Below are 15,648 nucleotides of genomic sequence, written 5' to 3'. Positions count from 1 at the left end.
ATTTAATTCGTTTTATAAAAATAAAGAGAGTAATTTATAATTTACTCAAGAAAATGCCAATTCTCACTCCTCAACATAATTGCATAACCGCATCGATTTGGGCAGATGTAGTTTTCAGTACCAAAGTATTCTCGAGGGGAGCTGGCGGTCCTTAAATTCCTTCCACATTAAACAAAAAGTTTACTTGCAAACAAATAAACATTAATTACAAGTGAATACAACAAAATAAGTTCCGTCAATGAAATTGATTTACAAAATAGTCAGAAATATTGAAACTATATATTTTAGGATGTGGTAAATTTACCTTATTTCAATAATTAAAAAAGCTTGGGAAATGTCCCCTCATGAACCATAGACACAATCACAGGTAGTGCGGATTCACTGTGCTCATGATTTTTTTTTCCTTTTAATAACCTAATTAAATGCGAAGTTAATTAAAATTATTAAATAATCAAAATAAAAAATATAAAAGAAATAGGTGTTGTTTTTAGATTTTTTGGCAAAATATTTAATTTATTCCTTATATTTTTCTGAATGATAGAACTTGGCTCCCTTTAATATTTTTTAGGAAAAAAATCAATTTTTATCCAAAATTTTATTTTATTGAGTTTTTTTTTTCTTTTAAATTCATGCTTCATTTTTTTTATTGAGTTTTTTTAAAAAAAAATTTAAAATTTTTTTAACATTTTTTATGATGTTTTTTACATAATATTATTCAATTTCGTGCATGGCTTATTTGTTTAATTTTTTAATTTGATGTATTTTTAACCCATTAAAATTTAAAAATAAATAAATCATTTCATCATTTGTTTCTTTTTTTAAGTTCTGTTTTATTTGACTTAAAAAAAAAAAAAAACTCTTGTAAGCAAGTACGAGAGGAATCTTCAAGGAAAACAAATGGTCCCGGTCGACGGCTAAAATGCGCGTGTGAGGTGGACAAGTACAACGACCATTAAATTAAAGAGTATGTGTTGACTTGGTGGCCTCGCAAAAGAAAGAGAGAAGGTCGAATAAACCCCTATTCGGGATTTTGCTAAAAAAAAAATGTCGAGGCGCTCCTGTTCTCTAATTCAATGTCTGCTCCCACTGCCACTTCTCTTCAACTTGTTAATGATGTCAAGCCTTTTACAAACTTCTCAAGGTGATGTTGGCACAGCTGCCCAGTACAGCCCTCCATATTTACGTAAGTTATCGTTTACTCATTGGTATTATGAACTCATGTGATCCAGCCATGTATATTTCTCAAATCGTATGATCACAAGTGAAGTATTTTTCTCTCTGACTTTGGTATGTATAGCCACGGCTTGTTACAATGACAGCGCGTCGCAGTTTCCGTCGAATAATATGTTTGCGGCGGCCGGGGATGGAATCTGGGACAACGGGGCTGCTTGTGGGAGGCAATACTTGGTCAGGTGTATCAGTGCTGCGGTCGCTGATTCTTGCATAGCTGATCAGGTCATTCAAGTGAAGATAGTCGACTATGCTCTAGAATTGACCAATAATGCACCCTCAGCTAGTGGCACCACCATTGTTCTATCGGAGACAGCTTTTGGGGCTATTGCAAATAATTCTGCAGCCCCTACTTCCATTAATTTGGAATTCCAACAGTAACTCTCTCTCTCTCCCTCTCTCTTAATTTAATGCAAAGAAGATAATATGATTGGCGTCTTCATGGTTGATGGGGTTTCTTCTTCTTCTTCTCTTTTTGGAGGATGATTGCTCTTTCATGTTCAATTTAAGTAGCATTTCAATTTCCAATGAGAGATGGCATAAGCAGTTTCCTGATAGTGATGGATCTCTGTGTCTCCTTTCTAGGGTATGACACGAAGAGTGATCGGCAAGCTGTGAAGATCAGGAAGAAGAGAATGGATGATTGCAGAGCTCGTGTGAATTACAGTTTTTACAAGTTAAAGTGTATATGATCCAGCTTTGTTTCTGGCCACAATCGTTTTACCCATTCATTCCTCCTTCCTATTTCCGCGTTATGACCAATGAATGAATGAATTCAGAAAATGTTTTTTATTTTAAAATATATTAAAATAATATTTTTTTATTTTTAAAAATTAATTTTAATATCAACATATTAAAAAAAATCTAAAAAAATCACAAATATATTAATTTAAAATAAATAAATAAAGATTTCTCATAAATACTTTTCAAAGACTGCATAATTTCTTCTTTTCCTTGCGTGCTCCAAGGTTTTGGAACCTCTTGAGCAATCAACGTCGTTTGACGTGTCTTGCGTTATCTTCTTCCTTTCCTTCGATCACGGTTGGGCGTGGAGGTTTCAAATTTGTCTTTGGACGACGTTTCATATGCGGATTCTTCTGTAGTTTCCTGAAGTTTGATTGCTAAAATGTGATGTAGTCTTGAGGATATGTGATTGTTGTGTTTAGTTGAAAATAAAATTTAGTGGTATTATGTACGGCTCATGTTTAAAAATTCATTTGGATTTTAATAAAAGTACTATTTTACCCTTAAAATATCTAAATTCATTCATATTGGTTTTTTTTTTTTTTCATTTTATAGCAATAAAAAAAACATACAGCAAGTTTATTATTCATATTATACTAACCAATTTCTACAGCATTAAAGTCATTAAAGTATACAATATTAGCTCAAAATATGTTCAGATGTTTGGATTTTTTCTAAGGGATTGTAGGTCAAAGAATTTAATCACATTCCTCATTTTAGAGGGGAACTAGGCTCGGGACTCGTGTTTTTTTACAAGCCGATCAAAAATCAATTATTAGATAAAAAGTATAAGCATTGTTTTTTTTTTTTTCCCCTGCATGCGATTATAAATATTTGATATAATGATTAAAAACTTGACTATTATATTAGATCAAATTAATTGAATCATTATATATGTTAATAACTAAATAAAAAAGTCGGCATGACTTGTTTAACCTAGCGAGCTAAGAGCATACTAGTCTCCCCGTTCAAATAAAATTATAACGTTATTATAATTATAAGATTTATATTATATTAGAGTATTGTTTCTAAAAATTCTTGGTTAATGTATTATTAAGACTGAATATGAATTAGAGTTGTTAATATCAATACATATTATGTTTTTTTTTTTTTGAAAAAAAAGGTATTTGCTCTCATAACCTAAGATATGAGGGTTACCTGAAATTAATATGTAAGTGTTTTTCAGATAATATGTACAATGAACTAACTTGTAAGAGATTTTATATGAAAAGATCATTTTATTTCTATAGAAAGGTTCACGTGATAATTTTATAAATGATCCTTAAACTTGAAATCATTAAGTTATTTTATATAAATAGTGTTATACTTTGATCTGGTCACACATTGTCCTAATAAAGGGTGACATGCGGGCATATATTGGATATAACATAGACTCTATGAAGGTATTTGAGTAATTAAAAGATGATTCACCACCTTATATGAATTAAAAAAAAATATATTATATCTATTCTCAAATAGTATTAATTGTAAAATATGTGGCTAAGGTGGAATGAATTTTATAAAAGAGTTTCAAAATCTTATTTAAATAATCAATAATTATAATGTGTTAGAACTAACATGATTTGACAAAACAAATATATTCTATGTTATAATGTCTAAATCATAACATTCTTGATAAAGATATAATAATTAAACTGAGAAACTAATCACTAGTCAAATCACTTATAACTTTTTTAATATTTCGAGAATCAAGACATGTTGCTAGATATTGAACTTGATCTTTAAATATAAATCAATCAATTATTGAATTGATAATAAATTAAATTATTTAATTTATTTATGATTATGATTTATATTTGGATCATCTTGTTAAGGAACCTAATGGATCACATATATATTTGGGTCATCTTGTTAAAAAACATTGGTCAAAAGTTAAAATGAGATGATTAATCAAGTCTGACTTGATTGTAAATAAATTTTAGAAATTTTAGACTAGAATGTAATTAATATATGGCGTTGCAATTCTAGACCTAAAAAAGATCAAGTAAAGACTTAATTGAGTAAATTTCTAAAATTATCCTAAAATAATATATGTGATATTATTTAAGGGTCAAATTGATATTTTATATATAAATATAATATTATATCTCTTATTTCTTATGAAAAGAGAATGTGAGAAAAGTACAATATATAAACACCTAACACACACAAAAGAAAAGAGTTAATACTCTAAGGTATAATAACTCATCTCTCTCTTGAAAGAGTTTAAGAGATTTCTTACTAATAGTTTGTATGGATTACCGTTAGAGGCTGAACACTTACACGACTTGTGATTTGTGATAACTCATCCTTTAAGTAAATATTCAAAGCCGAGAAGAACATATAATTTTTAGATAATTTTTGCATAAACCCTAAAAAACTTTAGATTTGTTTAATGAGGTTGTCGAAACTCCTAAAAATTTTTAAATTTACTGTTTTCACTGCATGTATTTTTAAAAGTATTTTTCACTTATAAATACATCAAAATATTTTATTTTTTTTAAAATTCATTCTTGATATCAATAAATTAAAATGATAAAAAAATAAAAAAAATTCATTCGAAACTAAATTTAAAAAAACAGTTAGATTGTAAAGTCAAACAAGGCCTTTGATAGCGGAAAATAAGATGTATTTTTTTTTTTTTTGTTTCTATCTCCCTATTTCTTTTTCTCCAATTTGACTTCTTTGTATTTTTTTTTTGTCTTTTATGTTTTTGATTTCTTGACTTGGTTTTTTTACTCAAAACTCCCTGGTATGTTAAAAATGTTAAAAACTAAAAAATAGCAAATATTTCTAGAAATGTATTTTTTTGGATTTTTTTATTAAAAAATAAAAATAAATAAATTATAATAGAGACATATGTTCTGAGTTAGCTGGACAATGATGCATGCTTCTAAGAAAAAATAATCATGGACGAGGATAAATACATTTATAATTCTGACGTTAAGAACTTTTGTACATTTATAGACTCTTTATTTTAATTTATCCATACACTTTATTTTTCTTACAAATAACTCATAGAAAGAATTAATTAAGATATTTTTTTCTTCTTATTTTGTCTCATTTTTTAGATTAAAACTAGAGAAATAAACTAAAAATATATTGACAATAAATATATGATAGTATAGGAAAAAATAAACAGATAATATTTATTTAAAATCACCTCAACTCTGATCTTGCCCGTGTTTAGGGGGGCTAATTGACAAGATGCATAGATACTTGAGGGGGGGGCCAGTTTACTAGACTTCTTTGGGGAACACTACAGTTCTGAAAACACCTAAAAAAGACGAGAAGGAAAAAAAAAATACATTTGAAACGTTTCAATCAATTTAGTGTTGTTATTATGTTTCAATATATGAATCTGGGGTAGGTCAGATCAATGCTAGGGTTTGAGTCAATGGAAGGGCCTGAAGTGCAGCAAATAGAATTGGGGAGGAGCCCAGAGAGTCACAGTGATTCTGATCCTCTGCTACCGAACCAGGCTGATAGCGAACCAAGTTCCATTCAAGAAATTAGTATTCTTAACGATGATAATATTGAAAACGGTTCTGTTCCTTGCTGTCGTATCTGTCTCGAAACCGATTGCGAAGCAGGTAACATTTCAAGACTTTTTTTTTTTTTTTTAAATGAAGTTCACGAGTCATGTTTGTTGTTTGTTTGATTTTTAATTTTGTATTATTTTTATAGGTGATGAAATTCTTAATTTTTAATTATTTTTCTAGGTGATGAATTGATATCTCCATGCATGTGCAAAGGTACCCAGCAGTTTGTTCATCGTTCATGCCTTGATCATTGGCGCTCAGTTAAGGTAAAGTAATAGCGGTACGTGTGTGTTTTCGGGTTTTGGATTTATAATACAATTTTTTTCTGAATGGAAATCTAATCTAAATAGGAAGGATTTGCTTTCTCTCATTGTACAACTTGTAAAGCTCAATTTCATCTCCGAGTTGCTTTGTTCGAGGACAACTCTTGGCGCAAAATGAAATTCAGACTTTTTGTTACAAGGGATGTTGTCATTGTATTTTTGGCTGTGCAAACTGTGAGTAATCTTACTTTCCTTTTTGTTGGCTAAAATACTTACATCCTATTCCTATTAATGCACTATAACACTACTTTCTGCAATCTCAAGCCTATTTTCTTCATATATATATTGGAAGGGTCAAGGTAATTTTTCCTTTTTTAACTTTATGTTCGAAGCCCATGTATTTCCAAACTACAAATGTTTTCGAGGTCTTGCGTTGCTTCCACATCATTGCATAGGAATCACTTGATTTGTACAACTTTTCCTTTATGGTTATCATAAGCAGTGATGATGACATCTTAATGTACTTTTCCATTATGCTGGAAAACTTGTCTGGAATGACAAAATAATTGATAAGAACTTGTCTGCAACTTTCTTTGTGGTTATCATAAGCATGTTGATTTGCCTTTTCAATCCTCTGATTTTCAGTTTCCAGTTGCTGATTTAACTTTTCTAAGCTTCCAGCATTTTGTGTTCTTGTTTCTGCTTCTTCAGATTGCTCTTGACCTTATGTGGCTGTTTGTAAGCTTCAAGTTGTAGTTTTTGCAAAATGGGTTCCTGTGTAGCTTTTTCTACATTATGCACTAGTTTTTCTTGTTCTTGTATTGACCCATGTCGTTGTTAATCTACCTTTGACACTTATGGGTTAGGATTTTCTACTTGTTGTCTTTGCTTTTTCTGGATGCAGGACAAGTTCTAGGGGACAGTTTGTAGTTGGTTGTTCTTGCTGCAAACATGATTGGGACCTTCGTTGCTCCACTTTTTGAATTTGCTGTTTACTCAAATCAGGCTGCATAGTTGTCTGTCTTTGTGTTGTTTCCTTCATTTGCGGATTTTCCATGAGTTGCTAGAGCATCAATAAACCATGAAATCTCATGCATTAACTTATCCTGCTCATACTCTGTTAAGATGCTTCTATGGGATCTCCCATGATGTGAGAATGTAGTGGAGAAATAGGCTCGGCTGATGCAGGACAAATCTAGGGTAACATTTGTAATTGGGTGTTTATTAGGTTAGGTTTGTAGAATTTAGGGCTTTAACCAGCAGAATCTGAGTCAAGCATCTCAAGTTCTTAGGCACATTGAAAAACAGATCTGAAAGTAAAGAAATTGGAAAAAAACAGAAATAAACTTCTAGCCTCGCGCTAAAAGTTTTAGTACTCCCTCCTAGATTGAAAGCCTTGCACTCTCACATAATTTAGCAAACTCTCACATGATTTAGCAAAAAGCTTCACTTCATTTAATATATAAATCTGTCATAATCTGATTAAAATGCTACAAGCATATTTATGTGCTTGGGTTATGGCTATTTCTATTTAGACTTGGATTCTTAAATAAGAAACACAAATATTCCTATTTGACTAGTAAAGGAAAAGCTCAATAAGAAATTAAATGTTTCTAATTATTCCTAAATAGCTAGCAAATATCCTCTTTGCAGGAATTTTACTGAAATTACAATCTGCTCTTGCTTAAATCACTAGGCTGCTTCATCTATCTACCAAATGAAAACCTATATGTTCCTTTTCTATTCCTGAGAAAATCTATCTTTCAGGTCATCGCAGCAATAGGTGGTTTTGCATACCTTATGGACAAAGATGGGACCTTTAGGAATTCATTCAGTGATGGATGGGATCGTATATTGTCCAAGCATCCCATACCATTTTATTATTGCATAGGTAATGATCATGGTTTTTTCATTATTCAACTTGTAATTAATTCCAGCTACTTCAGGGGCTGAAGCATAGTTCCGCTGACTTATTGCTCGGATCAAATTTCTAATCTGAATCTCTAGTCCTGTCATGTATTGAATTAAAATGCTTTTTAGCAGCATCTATCAATTTCTGTAATTTGAAAGCATTTATATTTTATTTTATATCCAAGGTTACAAAATGAAATATTGCTGGGAGGACAGATTGTATGAGTAGAAATATACTCTTGGAGTTGAGAAGTCTGTGATTGCTCTTGCTGCTGAAATTTGATTCTGGTTTTTAAACGTCTGAGTGCTCTGAGCTGCTTTTTTGATGCATCTGCTGTTGTGGCATCCTCTTTGTTGCTAAGGTTATATCTTTTTGGTTGATGTGTTAGTTTTTGCTTTTGCTTGCTTGGTGGCTGTTTTTGATTTCATCTGCTATGAGTTTAATCTTTATCTGGTATTTGGTTTTTAGGTAGCCCAGCTGTTTGGTTTCTTCTGGGTTTGGCCTTGGTTTGTCGGGCATTTGTTGCTTTCTTTCAGTGCTAGCTATTACTTTGTAACTTATTTGTAAGCTTTTGCCTGCCTTTGCCTCCTTAATATGTTGACCTTTGATTTATCAAAAAAGGAGAGGGAGAGGGGTGCAACTGATGGTTTTGGCACTAGGTTCACATGTTGTTTTCTAATTCTGTATTTGGTTGTGCTTTAGTTGCTGATTTCAGAATGGCATGCTGATCCTTGGCAAACAACCACCTAAAGTAGTCAATATTGTGTAAATTTTGTGATTGTTTTGTCTCACTGGTTTATTGGTGGTGCAGTGTTATTTGCTGTTTTTCTGTATGTTGCAAGGCAAAGCAGAAGACATCACTTATTTTTACCCTTTTCCCTTAACATCCAGTTCAGCGCAGGATTCTGGCTACTGCTAAACTATTGTTGTCTGTGCTTTGTGTAAATGAATTGTAACAGGAGTACTGGCTTTCTTTGTGCTTCTTGGGTTTTTTGGCCTCATACTACATTGTTCCTCCTTCAATAGTAATGATCCTAGGATGACTGGCTGCCAGAACTGCTGTTATGGATGGGGAATTTTGGACTGTTTCCCTGCTTCCATGGAGGCGTGCTTTGCACTGGTTGTAGTTTTTGTCATCATCTTTGCCATTCTTGGAATTGCTTATGGCTTCCTTGCTGCCACCATGGCCGTTCAAAAAATTTGGCAGAGACACTACCACATCCTCACTAAGAGGGAGCTTACAAAGGTAAGCTCTGAATCCTTGTTGTTTATTTTTATTCCATTCCTGCTATACATTTGTTGTCTGAACCAAGTGTGGTGAGATCTTAACAGGACTTAGCTTTCTTCTTCTTCTTCTTTTTTTAGGGGTTTATTTATTTGCAGTCTAGAATTCAGAAATACTCAACTACTCTAAAATTTTGTAGGAGTACATAGTGGAGGATCTACATGGCTCTTACACTCCAGCGAAATTGGATTCTGAACATGAAGAATGTCTGAAAATACTAAAGCTTTTATAATGATGAGTAGAGGATTTGTACAAGACATGTTGGAATGAGTCTTAATTAATTAGTAGTTACTTGCTACTTTGTGTATTTGGAAAGAAGAAAAAAAGAAGTAAATTATGTAATATGTCTTTGTTCCCTAAAAGTTGATCAGAGCAAAGGAAAGAGACATTTGTGCTCTCATTGTCAAAACAATTGACTGACCTGAATTTCACTACTCTTTGTGTTATATTAATATGCATGGATTCCTGAAAGGATTAATTCACTTGTATTTCAAATATGCAAATGGCCTTGTCATTTAAATTTGCTAGTTCAGTCAACAGGATCGATCTGGATTGCCTGCATTTATCCGATCCTTGTGAGGAGTAAAAAAATAATGAAAAAAGAAGGGTTTTTGATGGAGCAGCTGGGGAGTCCACATTATGGGACAGAACAGAGCTGCCGGCCGGCACTTGTGAAGTTGGTAATTCCGTTGTAAATTGTAATTGACAGAATTCATTTATTTTTCATATAGTTTGACAATAAAGGTATCTTATAACGAGTTTTAAAGGGCATCATCATCTCTCACATTCGTCCGATGCTGCATCACGGGCATTTTAGTGGGTGATTTATACAACTCCTTTTGAATCTTGTACGACAGCTGTGTTCAGGAAAGAAAAACACAATTTTTATTTTTATCAAATGACAGAAGAAATCAGCACGCTAGCAGCTATTAATTCATCAAAAAGGGTATGTATTGCTGTCCAACGGTAAACCACTGGCAGGGTTGGAATATTAGTTTGAAACCGTTTCTCTCTTAATTCTTAGACTATAAGAAGTGTCATCCGCTTTCATTTCCGGTTAGGTGGCTAGGTGTTCTTAGCAATTGATTTCTCCACACATCATCAATCACGCCTGGGCTTTGATGCTCATTGCGTCCATTTTTCAAGCCTGTAGGTACGTGTGATAGAACAACATGGGTGGTTTTCTGGAATTAAATAGTTTCATGCATGAATTAATAAGAGTTGTTTTTTAACCTAGCAATGAAGAACTTGTTCAATTCCCCATTCAAAGGCATCGTTGAAGACTTCAAAAATAGAAAAGCATGCTACAACCAAGATTGGAGCAATGCATTGTGTTCCGGTCCCAGGTACATACGTTACGGACATGATCATTTTGACAATTTAAACTTCCTTTCTTTTATTTGCCTCTTTTTCTCCCCCTACAAATATTGGTTTTGATTGTTTCGATATTTGAATGTTTATGTCAGGATATTGGCTCCAACAACTTATATATTCTTTGCTTCTGCTCTTCCTGTTATCGCTTTTGGCGAGCAACTTAGCAAAGAAACAGGTTCTTACGTACTTCAAAGAAGTATTTATCTGTGTGTTACGTCTCTACTTGTCACACACACACAATTTCCCGAATGATCTTGTTTGATTTCTCTCTTCAGAGGGAAGCTTGAGCACCGTTGACACGCTGGCTTCTACTGCTATATGTGGTATCATACACTCGTTGTTTGGTGGCCAGCCTTTGTTGATCTTAGGAGTTGCAGAGCCCACTGTAATAATGTATAGTTATTTATACAGTTTCGCAAAAGGAAACAATGCGATTGGGAAAGAGCTGTACTTGGCTTGGGTTGGATGGTAACAAAATCCAACCTCTTGCTGTTCCTGTGTGTTTGTGTGTGTGTATGAACATAAACAATTCAAATTACATATTTCTATAGTACGTACACAACATATAAATTAAATTGAATTTGTGTAGGGTGTGTGTCTGGACAGCTCTCCTGCTCTTTCTTCTCGCGATATTCAATGCTTGCACAATTATCAATAGATTTACAAGGGTTGCCGGGGAACTTTTTGGCATGTTGATTGCAGTTCTTTTCATTCAACAAGCTGTGAAGGTATCTTCTCGATCAGGAATTTTAAACGAAATGTATACAGAAACAGCACAAGTACTGCTTCATCTTTTCATAAAATTGTTGTTTCAATTGCAGGGTATATTAGGAGAATTCAGAATCCCTGAACATGAAGACCCAAATTTAGAAAAATATAATTTTCAGTGGTTGTATACAAATGGGCTGCTAGGTGTTATATTCACCTTTGGCTTACTATATACTGCTTTAAAAAGCCGAGGGGCAAGATCATGGCAGTACGGCACTGGTTCGTGAAAAGACTTGTGATTCATTCAATAAGAACATCATGACTGTCATCTACAAAAATCTAATTTTCATCACCAATGCAGGATGGTTTCGGACTCTCATTGCGGACTATGGAGTTCCTTTAATGGTATTAGTATGGGCAGCATTGTCATTTGGTGTACCGGGGAAACTTCCTTCTGGTGTTCCTAGGAGACTTGAAAGCCCTCTTCCTTGGGACACTGCATCCTTGGAGCATTGGACTGTAATCAAGGTAACGTTATGTAGATGTTTACTTTGAAACCCTTTTGAATCGCTTGTCCAGGAGGCTATTTTCTACCTTTTGTTTTGGAATGCAAATGTTTGTGTCACTTTTACATTGGTATAAACTGTATTTCTTTTCATATTAATTAATCAATAAATATAATTTTCTCAACTTACAATACACTATCCTCGTTTAAATTTCAGGATATGGCTAAGGTCCCACCAGCATACCTATTTGCTGCCTTCATACCCGCTGTTATGGTCGCTGGTCTTTATTTTTTCGATCATAGTGTCGCTTCACAAATGGCACAACAGAAGAACTTCAATCTCAGGAAACCATCTGCTTACCATTATGACATTTTAGTCCTCGGGGTTTTGGTATATAACCTAAATTCCTTTGCCTTCTCAACATGTATGCAACTCCCCTCATCTCCTAGGTGAATTCATCAGGTTTTAAACGTTTCTTTCATTGAACTATCCAGACTCTGTTCTGTGGATTGATTGGACTCCCTCCATCCAATGGAGTACTCCCACAATCTCCTATGCACACGAAAAGTCTGGCTGTGCTCAGTAAACAGGTTGGTTGGGCAAGTTTGTGCTATCTCCTATGACAAAATGATTTTTTTTAACAGTTTCAGTCTCATTATTTTGGAATACGAATTCAGTTGATAAGAAAGAAGATGGTAAAAGGTGCCAAGGAATGCATGAAGCAAAATGCCAGCAACTCAGAAATCTATGGCGAGATGCAGGCTGTGTTTATAGAAATCAACAGAACTCCACTGGTAACTTCACAACTTATGTAAAAAGGGCATCTGTATCACTGGTTCCTGGGGCAAACTTCTGTAATCTCATCTTTTTTGGCAGTCAGTTCTTATCATGGCTTTAGTTTAGTATGCAGAAGTAAGAACATGGTTAAAATTTGCTTCAAAATTTTTTTAGCCCTTGATAATGGCATCATTCTGTTGCAGCCTTCAGCAGCTAATGAGTTGAAGGACTTGAAGGATACGGCTATGAAAGATGATGATGGAGGCATTGCATATGGTAACTTCGATCCTGAAAAACATATTGATGCTCACTTGCCGGTTCAAGTTAATGAGCAAAGGTTTAGCAACCTTTTGCAATCACTTCTCGTGGGAGCATCATTGCTTGCCATGCCCATAATAAAGAAGATACCAACATCAGTGCTATGGGGATATTTTGCTTACATGGCCATTGACAGCCTCCCTGGGAACCAATTCTGGGAAAGAATCTTGCTGCTTTTCGTTACCCCTAGTCGATGTCATAAGTAAGTTGCACTTTTATAAACTCTTTCCTGTGAGGTCCTTAATTGTTTGGTATGTTGCTTGTGCATTCATGGAACTCATGAAAACATTGGTTAGGCAAATAAAATAGGCATTAGATGTAATTTCACATGCTAATATCCTTTCATTTTGAATCTTCTTCGAGCAGGATATTGGAAGCTCCCCATGCTTCATTTGTAGAGAATGTGCCCTTTAGGCATATTTCAATGTTTACGCTTTTCCAATTAGCATACCTTCTGATTTGTTTTGGAGTGACATGGATACCGGTTGCTGGGATATTGTTCCCCTTGCCATTCTTCCTACTTATAAGCATACGTCAGCATATCCTTCCTAAGCTGTTCCACCCATTTTACCTTCATGAGCTGGATGCGGCTGAGTATGAGGAAATCGAGGGAGCTCCAAGACGCAGTGGTGCAGTCTCATTCAAGGTATGTGGGCTCACTGTCTTAATGAGTGAATTGCACAAGTCTAATTTCCACCTGTAGTTAATTCCTGGAATTCATTATCTTGTGGAAATATTTAGATTTAAGTTACCTTCTTGCTTAGTTTTTTAATTGCAAATATTATTGTTAGCGTATATTGTTTTGGTGATGATCCTTGTTAACTCACATTATTATTCTTTTTTGCAAGTTCAAATACTTTGAAACCTTGAATCGTTTCATATTCTTTTCCCTGAATTCTTCAGCACTATAAAATTGATTTTACAAAGATTGAAACAAATTGAAACGTGGTATTTTAAAAATCTTGTCAACATGCACAAAATAAGCTTAATAGTATATTATGTTTTAACAATGATTTCAGTAAACAGAACCATATCTGTCCGTTATCTCTGCTTCTGAACGTAACTCTAACTCACTGCTTAGTAGTAGACTTCATACCAGCACTTTATGTTGCAGCAATATTTTAGAGGAATTCTGAACTTGAATCTTTGGGAATATTTATTGAGGTCAATTTCTGAGTTACAAAGAACCACCTGTGATGTCCACATTTGCAGGAACGAAATGGTTCGGTTGATGGTATAGATTTAAGTTTATGTGATTCTGAGATACTGGACGAGCTGAGCACCAGGAGAGGAGAGTTGAAGCTTATATCGAAAAGCTTCGGTGATGATAAGATTTTTCAGGTGAGACCATTCAAAATGCAGCACAGCACTATTTAAGATAAACTGTAGTGCAGTGTCGATCTGATTAGAAAAATTTTAAACATTTCTAGAAAGAACAGGATTTTCTACAAGTTGAAAGACAAGATAGATATCTGCGTTTACATGAACATGGGTTTTCTGCCCATAAGAAATCAACTAGAAGTACATTGATCAGAAAAGAATTGTCTAAAAACAGTAACAAAGCATTGCCCATGTAAACAGTCTCCTGAAAGTATAGTTATCTCCAACTTTCTCTATGAAATATGAAATGTTGCACGAGCACTGTAGACAATGTGTTGATTGTTAAAGACTGAGAAAGTGTTTTTGGCTTTTGCAGGTGCATCCTGGCGAGGATTCGGAAGGCGGTCTTTGAAGATTATGAAAAGCAGCTCTTTTGTAAGGGATCAAGTTCACCTGGAGACGGTTTGTGAAGAAACATGCTTCTTTGATCTGCTCCCGTAGCGTGTTAATGCAACTGGATTTGATCTGTGCAATCTCTAAAATAATTATTTTACAGTCTTAAAAAGAATTCTACCTTTAAGAGAGAGAGAGAACAAGTAGAGCAGCAGCTCAATGATTTAAGCCTCTCTAATCAATTTGGTTATAGTGATCCAAGTCATATGGATTATTATACTTGTAAATTTGCTGATCCACAGTTTATGAATAAATTCATCGACGGTCAGGAAAACCTACAAATATTATCATCTAGCTCTAGCTTAAGAAAGAATTGTACAAAAATACTTTTCTCGCCTTAATTTGGTCTTCAAGAAGCAAAGCCTCGCTGCGATTCTCACAACCGCAGATAATTAAAAATGATACGGTTTCTGGAAGCTTATTTTAGATTCAACAATAAAGAGATATGCATTCTGCTGGCAGTCATTCCTTGGCAGGATTAGCTGTTTTCGAGGCAGAAGAATAGAATTCGAAGCTTCATATTCATATTCATTTATCACGACGACTGAAATTTGGTAAGGGTAACATGTATCCTCTCTATCCTAGAATTTTAGGTCGTGGGCAGAATTATTAGCCCATTTGACCCATTTAGAAGTTGGCCCAATTGGCAATTGTGGGGTTGTTACTGTTTATATATATATATATATATATATATATATATATATATATATATATATAGAGAGAGAGAGAGAGAGAGAGAGAGAGAGATTCTTTAGCTATGCATTTGAGATAATTAGATTTGTGGCTCGGGGATATGCAAAGAATTTTTCAACTTAAAAAAAGAATGCTTTGGAAAAAAAAAGATTTGAGTCATTGGTTTAATTAGTAATTTAGATTATATGATTTTAAAAATACAACAATAATAAATAAACAAAAAAAATAAAATAAAAAGAACTCAATGAGAACCAACTCAAATTATAAAACAACTCAGTGTTAAAGAAGAATATGAAAAATATTAAAAAAAACAACAACAACAAAAAAGCCCCCATTTAAACAAGCTTAACTTGCAAATTTCGCGATTATGGATATAAGATTAAAATAATATCATAGAGAAAAACACAGGAAAAAAGGTTTGAAGACCAATTCATAATATATCAAGTGAGAACATGATAACTCCATAAAAAAAAAAAAAATGAAGCTCGATCTCTAGCAAATAAAATGTTGAAAGAAAAAACTT

At 33.6% G+C, this 15,648-nt stretch overlaps 3 protein-coding genes across 5 annotated transcripts; all 3 read left to right on the top strand.

Annotated features, from left to right (window-relative positions):
- Nucleotides 1-983: 983 nt before the first annotated feature.
- Nucleotides 984-2,483, top strand: LOC118048030 (EG45-like domain containing protein). Of its 2 annotated transcripts, XM_073410175.1 has the most exons (4): nt 984-1,183; nt 1,298-1,607; nt 1,816-1,868; nt 1,916-2,483. In XM_073410175.1, exons 1-3 carry the CDS (start codon nt 1,045-1,047, stop codon nt 1,820-1,822), a joined length of 456 nt encoding a protein of 151 aa, XP_073266276.1. In that variant the 5' UTR covers nt 984-1,044; the 3' UTR covers nt 1,823-1,868; nt 1,916-2,483. The 2 variants fall into 2 exon arrangements, with proteins under 2 accessions (XP_073266276.1, XP_034913429.1); XM_035057538.2 differs by having other exon boundaries at nt 1,816-2,483.
- Nucleotides 2,484-5,152: 2,669 nt separating this feature from the next.
- Nucleotides 5,153-9,471, top strand: LOC118048032 (uncharacterized). The gene is made up of 6 exons (XM_035057540.2): nt 5,153-5,567; nt 5,697-5,782; nt 5,867-6,013; nt 7,547-7,670; nt 8,651-8,937; nt 9,116-9,471. The coding sequence occupies exons 1-6, from the start codon at nt 5,354-5,356 to the stop codon at nt 9,206-9,208; spliced, it is 951 nt and encodes a 316-aa protein (XP_034913431.1). The 5' UTR covers nt 5,153-5,353; the 3' UTR covers nt 9,209-9,471.
- Nucleotides 9,472-9,616: 145 nt separating this feature from the next.
- Nucleotides 9,617-14,909, top strand: LOC118048031 (boron transporter 4). Of its 2 annotated transcripts, none has more exons than XM_073410044.1 (13): nt 9,617-10,322; nt 10,443-10,525; nt 10,626-10,818; nt 10,940-11,078; nt 11,172-11,337; nt 11,420-11,586; nt 11,781-11,954; nt 12,059-12,154; nt 12,242-12,358; nt 12,545-12,861; nt 13,026-13,305; nt 13,872-14,000; nt 14,356-14,909. In XM_073410044.1, exons 1-13 carry the CDS (start codon nt 10,216-10,218, stop codon nt 14,389-14,391), a joined length of 2,004 nt encoding a protein of 667 aa, XP_073266145.1. In that variant the 5' UTR covers nt 9,617-10,215; the 3' UTR covers nt 14,392-14,909. The 2 variants fall into 2 exon arrangements, with proteins under 2 accessions (XP_073266145.1, XP_073266146.1); XM_073410045.1 differs by having other exon boundaries at nt 9,617-10,129; nt 10,214-10,322; nt 10,443-10,818; nt 14,356-14,907.
- Nucleotides 14,910-15,648: the final 739 nt, after the last annotated feature.

Source organism: Populus alba, chromosome 6 (genome assembly GCF_005239225.2).
Source record: "Populus alba chromosome 6, ASM523922v2, whole genome shotgun sequence".
Lineage (NCBI taxonomy): Eukaryota > Viridiplantae > Streptophyta > Magnoliopsida > Malpighiales > Salicaceae > Populus > Populus alba.
Note: the sequence above shows the minus strand (reverse complement) of the source record. Positions and strands in the feature narration are given on the sequence as shown.

Excerpts from the sequence above, each read along its gene's own strand:
- LOC118048030 (XM_073410175.1), top strand. The coding sequence starts at position 1,045 with ATGTCGAGGCGCTCCTGTTCTCTAATTCAATGTCTGCTCCCACTGCCA. Across the intron at positions 1,184-1,297 it reads GTACAGCCCTCCATATTTAC|CCACGGCTTGTTACAATGAC; the intron begins GTAAGTTATCGT and ends TGGTATGTATAG.
- LOC118048032 (XM_035057540.2), top strand. The coding sequence starts at position 5,354 with ATGCTAGGGTTTGAGTCAATGGAAGGGCCTGAAGTGCAGCAAATAGAA. Across the intron at positions 5,568-5,696 it reads CGAAACCGATTGCGAAGCAG|GTGATGAATTGATATCTCCA; the intron begins GTAACATTTCAA and ends TTATTTTTCTAG. Across the intron at positions 7,671-8,650 it reads ACCATTTTATTATTGCATAG|GAGTACTGGCTTTCTTTGTG; the intron begins GTAATGATCATG and ends GAATTGTAACAG.
- LOC118048031 (XM_073410044.1), top strand. The coding sequence starts at position 10,216 with ATGAAGAACTTGTTCAATTCCCCATTCAAAGGCATCGTTGAAGACTTC. Across the intron at positions 10,819-10,939 it reads TACTTGGCTTGGGTTGGATG|GGTGTGTGTCTGGACAGCTC; the intron begins GTAACAAAATCC and ends GAATTTGTGTAG. Across the intron at positions 11,955-12,058 it reads TTTTAGTCCTCGGGGTTTTG|ACTCTGTTCTGTGGATTGAT; the intron begins GTATATAACCTA and ends TGAACTATCCAG.